At 42.9% G+C, this 6,802-nt stretch overlaps 1 protein-coding gene across 2 annotated transcripts in view; it reads left to right on the top strand.

The window, feature by feature from the left end:
* Nucleotides 1–4,577, top strand: part of scoca (short coiled-coil protein a) — an 8,115-nt gene extending 3,538 nt beyond the window's left edge. Inside the window, exons 1-4 of one of the 2 annotated variants that reach the window (XM_035660621.1) lie at nt 93–224; nt 1,481–1,552; nt 1,678–1,758; nt 2,681–4,577. In XM_035660621.1, coding sequence (XP_035516514.1) covers nt 1,534–1,552; nt 1,678–1,758; nt 2,681–2,823 — 243 coding nt within the window. In that variant the 5' untranslated portion in view covers nt 93–224; nt 1,481–1,533 and the 3' untranslated portion in view covers nt 2,824–4,577. Of the gene's footprint in view, nt 1–92; nt 225–1,480; nt 1,553–1,677; nt 1,759–2,680 lie in introns of those variants that run through there. The other variant, XM_035660620.1, reaches the window with a different exon arrangement.
* Nucleotides 4,578–6,802: the final 2,225 nt, after the last annotated feature.

Here is a 6,802-nt window from a genome sequence, read left to right as displayed (position 1 = left end):
TGAGCATCTGTTAGGACTGCAGCAAGTGTGTGTGTGTGTGTGTGTGTGTGTGTGTGTGCAGTAGGTGCTCCCCCTGTCGGTCGGTGTGGTCACGTACACACAGTGACGTAGAGATGACGATGTAGATGGGTGAAGTACCAGCTATCATCATCATCATCACCAGAGAGCCTCTAGTGTGTTTACAGCATAACTCCGCTAAACGGAGGAGACATTTCTCGCTTTAGGTGAGTGTAAAGGCCGACATGTGCTACCGCTTGTGGTTTTGAGTGAAGAAAGTGTGAAGGAGCTGAATCCCAGCCGACTTCACCATTTCACTCTTGAACCTCTTCGGACAGCTAGCAGCAGCTTGAAACATTTAGCACCACTCCGGCCGACGTGGGTTGGCATTTTAAAATAAAATAAAATGTATTTATCAGAGAGTGGCCTTTAAATACAAGGCTGAGTAGACGGCTGAGTGTCGGTTGCTTCTGGGGAGACACAAACCTCACATTTGGCGTTGAAGCAGTCGGGTTATCTTGCGGTTCCGTTGGCGCAGCTAGCCACAAACATAGTTAGCTTACACAGCTAATGTACATGCGTCCATTATCGGACGGGAAAGGTCGACGACAGCCTTCACATCCATCGACACGCGGCGGTAAACTGGATGTGACAACGTGTTTGGAAGTTTACAAACCATACCCACATGTTTTCGGGCTGTGTTGTGCAGTTGTCTCCGTTTACGGCTATTGGACTGAGGGACAGCTGAGTCTAGACAAGCTAGCGAAGGACCAGCAATCCGCGACAGAGATGGAAGATGTCCCATAGAGAGGACGAGCCAGGAAGGGCCGGAATAAAAGTAGTTGGACTGTAACAGGGAGGCTGTCCGATAATACAACCCCTGGCTCTGAATGGGAGACTCGGTGTGCTGGACTAACGTTGATTTTGCACTACTGTTATTTGGCGTTGGTCGTGTATTTGTGGCTCTAGAAGGGAGATGGTAGGCAAGTAGACAGACACAGTAAAGTGTACCCGTGTGTAAAGATGAGTTTGGCTCATAACAGGCATCTCAGTGGTACATCTGCGGGTCAGCAGCATTATCTCACAGCCCGGGCCTGGGTGCGGTGTCTGCTCCCACCCACATACATATATAGATTATATATAGCACAGCAAATCCAAGCTACACAGTAACACTAGGAATACTGACTGATTATTTGTAGACTTTTGTTAACAGTTATATATCCTTCACACAGAAAGCCCAGGGTTTCCCCTGTGTTGTTATTAGTGTGGAGGTGCACTTTCATACTACAAATGCCAAATATTTAATGGGACTATTGTTGAAGTCATCATCTGCTGACCAGGCCTGTTAGGATGTGGGTGGCTTACCACCTCGAGGCCCCAGTATCTGCTGTTAACAGCAGGAATCTGTCAATGTCTAGAATACTTGTCATGTTGTAACATCCTGTTATCAGCAGTATGACTGTCTGTTGCTCTTCTCTTACAGTGGACAGTGGATCTGCAGCCCTGTATTCTAAACAGGAGAACGAGCTTTTCATCATGAACTGTGACATAGATGGTACGTCTGCTTACATGCAACTGTGTGAAACAATTGATGTCTGAGGGTTGCATCATTTAATAATAAGGAGACAGTGTGTCATAATGTGTAACGGCATGTAAGTAGCGTGTGTGTGTCTATTTCAGGCGACATGGAGAACCAGGTGGAGATGGAGGAGAAGACGAGGTTAATAAATCAAGTTTTGGAACTTCAGCACACACTGGAAGGTAACTCGCACATGCAACTTTATTTGCGTCTCCTCCAGGATGATGGAAGTCCTTTGACATTAGAGACACGCAGAAACCTGTTCAGAAGTGTAACAAAAAATCTAACCAAAACCTCTCACTCCTTGTGTGTAAGTCCTTGTCTTTCCCTCTAATACAAACCAGATTAAATAAGACCCCAGACACTCTACGTATTCTCTCCTGACCACCAAGACACGTCTGTCTTTCATGCTCTTTAGAGCGTGACGTTTTAAAACAGTGGATGCTTCTGCCTGTACTGCTGCTCCTTTCTCATCTCAGCCACTCTGCTGTCTATAGTCCTGTGCTAATGCACTCCCTCTACCTCGTACACTTTCTCTCCATTCCTTTTCCGCATTCACAAACACCATTCACATAAACACAAGGTTTTCTCCGGTGGATGGAAGATTTTTCCCAGAACAAGTGGTAATAGTTCGGAACATTAGATGGTTAAAAAAAAAAAAAAACAGGGTTGTAGATGAATTCAGTTTTTTCAGTTACATACCTTGATGGTCAGAACAGTTTAACTTGGCTAAATATCACCAACCAACCAAAGGTTGCTTTTTGTTAAAGTGTTTAACAAATTTGCATTCAAATCTATACATCAGGCAGCGCTGTGTACATCTGTGTTTGGTTGCTAGCAGTCATTTTCTTTCTAACCTTAACAGGCAGATTTCTACATCTCTCGCCACCAAATAAAGTCATGTTTAGATTCTGTCTGGAATTCAATATATATATAGATGAGATAGAAACAGAATAGTGACCTGCTCATCCAAACATTGCTCAATAGCACTACAAGTGGTCAAAAACTCCACAGGTACAATTTCAAGTACAATTAAACCTAAACCAGGGCAAGTGGCTATATCAGTTCTGTGTCTTAGCTTCCCATTCTTCATTTTTCCCCCAGACCTGTCGGCACGGGTCGACGCAGTCAAGGAGGAGAACCTGAAGTTAAAGTCTGAGAACCAGGTCCTCGGTCAGTACATCGAGAACCTCATGTCAGCCTCCAGTGTCTTCCAGACCACTGACACCAAAAGCAAACGGAAGTGAGGTACCCTCTGGAAAAAAAACCTGAAGTCCCAGGCCAGCAGCTGGGAGAGGAAACCCACCATGGAGACATGGAGGGGGGTTTGTTTTCTCAGCAGACCTGGGCGTTTTCTTTAACCATTCAGCTCACTTACCTGAGTCAAAACTAACGATTTAATAATCAAGAACATAAACTGACCCCGTCCCTCTGGCTCAGAAATGTAATGTTAGTCTGGCCCAGGTCTGTTTTGCAGCAGCTTCCTCTCCACACTACAGACGAGGTAGACGTTATCCTTTAATCACTAACACAAAACAGAACCAGAATCAGTTTGTGGTTAAGGGTCATTTGTACCTTGAGTACCTTCTTAAGGCTCTCTGTCAAAGTAGTATCTGTAAAATAATTCGTAGCTCTGTTTACCTGCCTGTTTTTCTGTTTGAGGACAATTCTGATTTCCTGTGGTTTTCCTAACGTTCTGACAAGGTGTTCCTGCCTCAAACTGACCTGTAAGTGGGCCAAAACAAACCATCAATATTACAAATACTGTTTGACCATGAACCTTGTTTTTAACACTGGTTTATTTTATTATTATTTATTTTTCTAAAGTATTTTCTACATCAGCTGGATCTGAGTTTTCAGCAGGTCTTAGATGTCATCATGTCTATGTAAAGCACGACTGTATTGCTCAATTTAAAAGATGGCAAACTGAACAGTATTACTGAGAAAAAAATGTGTTTGGATCGCATGTATGAGTAACACCTCTTTGCTCGTCAGTTTAGTATGGCTAATGAAATGTCACTAAATCAATTAATCACTGAGTTGCAGACTGTATAAAGCTACCTTTTGCTTAGCTAACGTTGTAATAACAGGAAGTGGATACTGGATACACATTGGTACCATTGAGAGTTCGCCAACAGTTAAAGTAAAAGCACAGAGAAACTAAAAGTTGTGTAATGTAGCGCTCCATGGAAGTGATGTTTGATTGTTTTAAGTGGTTCATTTTTAAATCACAATGATGCACAATTTTTTTTCTGTACTTAAAAGTATTTGTAACCCTTTCAGTTTATCATGTCATACATTAGTGATGGCCCAGTTTGTAATGTGAGCGTGACAAAGAAAATGACCCCGTATTATTACATTTTGTGCCCTTATCCTGGAACGCCCATGGGGGGAGGGGACTGAAAGGGCCAAATAACGAGGATGTAGTGAAACAGGGAGATGAGCAGGGAAGAAAGAGATGCTTTCCCCTTTAACTGCATGGCCAGAAGCAGTAAAGAGGCCTTGAGTGCTATTGATCCATTCAGCCAGGCCTGGAATACATCACCTGCTGGAGGATGGGTTTGACCGTAAAATGTGCTGATGTCCTCAGTGTACAGCAGAGTGGAGGGTGTGTCCTCCAAGGCCGCTGCTGCCTCACATACAAAGACAAAAGGATTGATGGTGGAAGGAGACAAAACATATTGTAATCTCAAATTTGTATTCCCTTTAAACAGAAATAGCCAGTTTAATGTCTGGAAAACAGTCATTGGTGTGTAAAGATCACGTGACTGTGGTGCTGTTTGAAAATGGAAGAATTGGTTATATTAGGGGTGGCTATAAACTCTGTATATGCTGTAATTTATTGAGGTTATTTTGATATTTTTAACAGTTGTAAGTCATTCATTTTTCTGGCATGCTGAATATGCCCTACCTACACACACTGTGGTACCAACTGTCTGTGTGTAGACACCCTGCACCTTTGCCTTTAAACATTTTTGTTTTAATAAAAACCTAAGATCACTCCTTTCTCTGGGTCTTGTTTCCCCTACACAACCCTACATTATCTGTCAGAGATGACAGAGCATGAGCGAATGAATCAAAGTGAAGGAAAGAATGTGCCTCTTTTGTATTAAATAATTTTATTTTCAAGAGCAATGTACAATTTGCAAACAAATGTAAACAGGAATATCTGCCAGCATTTGGCAAGAACATGAACTACAAAAGCTTGAGACAATAATATAAAACAAATAAATTAGCATCAATGTCTTCCCCAGGCAACAATCTAGGCTCTGAACTCCAGCTAGACATTCTGGGAAAGCACTGCTGTGTACTGACTGAATGAGCCAAGGCATTCAAAATTACCTACTTTTGCTGCAAGCGCTGACCATGTCAGTGTTTTGACCATTAACTGATCATATTTAACTTTACCTAGACTGAGAAGAAGCACATCAGTGGCATATATATATATATATAAGAAAATTGCCTCAAGTCACTCAAAACACTGCATCATTAAATCTTTATTCATACTGGCATAAAACCAATTTAAAACAAACCAATAAATAGGGTTATCAGTGCTATAACTTAGTAAAAAACACACATAAAAGTAACTGATGCTCCTTACAAACTACCTATAATCTAAACAGAACATCCATTTTTTTTTTTTTAAAAGAGGTAAACTTTTAAACCTAAACTGAGGCGACTTATCAGCTGAAATGCCCCGACACTGCAGGGACATTTTAAACAGCCTGGCGTCCTCTCCTCCTGGCCTGTTCTTGAAACCCCAACAATTTCCAACAAGGAAGGAACTTTGTCAAACTGCGTCCTTGAACATGTTCTTTAAAACAAAGGACACGAGAATAAAGTCTATGTTTCTGAGATGTAGCCCCTATGATATGCTGTAAAATGGTGTGAACAACTGGAGTCGACAGCAGCGCAGACGCTCTCTGCTGCCTTCACTCTCACAGGAGACAGACGGGTAGATCTATGACGCCATATAATCAGAGAGAAAACTGACAGCAGAGACGGGGTGAACAGGAACACAGGTGGGAGAGGTGGAATTTCAGGCCTGACAGGCAGGTAGACAGCAATGGCTTAGAGAAGAGAAGACGGGTGAAGAAAAAAGCGTGGAAGCTCAGGATGGAGGAGGAAAAACAGCTAAATGCACAAAGTCTCCAGGGGGTTCATCGATAGTTCAATGAGCAGACGGGAGGGAGAGACGAGACGTGGGGTGACAGCGGGGGGTGACAGCGGGGTGTGGTTTGGGAGACTGCAAACCTGTGATGGGTGTAGCCGAGGCATGGAGGAGACGTGGATGGGGCAGCCGGGGTGACTGCAGGCTACCAGGTGGTTTGGAGGGAAATACATGCTGCACCGCTCGGAGAACGGGGAGCAGCGGCGGAGACGGCCCTTCCACCTCCTCCGCACCGGGGGAGAAAGGAGACAGTAGGCGTGGGGTTCACCTCCTTAGTCTTTCCGTACCCTCCTCTTTCTCACAGCTTGTTTTTGGCTCTCTTCGGCGCCGTCTCTACCCTCCTTCGGCTGCGGGCCAGAACGTGAATGAAATTAAGAGCAGAAAGAAAAAGAAGCCAAATTGAATGGATGAGACATTAAAACATCACTCTTAAAGACCGTTTAAATGCCAAGCAGAGGATCAGTCTCTCAAGTGAAATCACTGAAAATGAAAACAAGAGCAGCCAGACTGCCTGACCATGCACATTTGTCACTAGGACAAGGACACAGTGTCAGAGACGTGAAATAGTCTAAACAAAGGAGAGGGGAGGGAATGATGTGTTCAGTGTGTTGTCTGCAGGACCAGGCCAACCACGAGAATACGAATGAAGGAATAAATGAATGTGTGGCATTCATGGGTTTGTGTGGTGCTTTGTACCCTGTAACAGTGCACTGCTACATTTGAACCACCTTCTAAACACAATATATTCAGGGCTTTGAGTATAGGTAATATGATTTATAACTAATTTGATACCTAGTCAAGCAATATTGAAACAAATACTAATGTGTTATCATGAAGAGGGAAGCCATGCATCATTGTTCCAGAGGTGAGTATCATTAATAGGTCATTACTATTTGATGATGATAAATTGATTTTCCAAACAAAGCATTTCTTTTTACCGTTTTCTGTCAATTACTTTATCACGTGTGTCAATGACTCTTTAAATGACACTTAACAAATGTGTGTGTCGTGTAAATTCTTTGGACTAACGAGGTGATTTTTTTTTTTTTTTTTTT

The sequence above is a fragment of the Morone saxatilis genome, unplaced genomic scaffold, assembly GCF_004916995.1.
Source record: "Morone saxatilis isolate NCDOM2014 unplaced genomic scaffold, NCSU_SB_2.0 Contig17, whole genome shotgun sequence".
In the NCBI taxonomy this organism is placed as follows: Eukaryota; Metazoa; Chordata; class Actinopteri; family Moronidae; genus Morone; species Morone saxatilis.
This window is presented reverse-complemented; position numbering and strand designations above follow the sequence as displayed.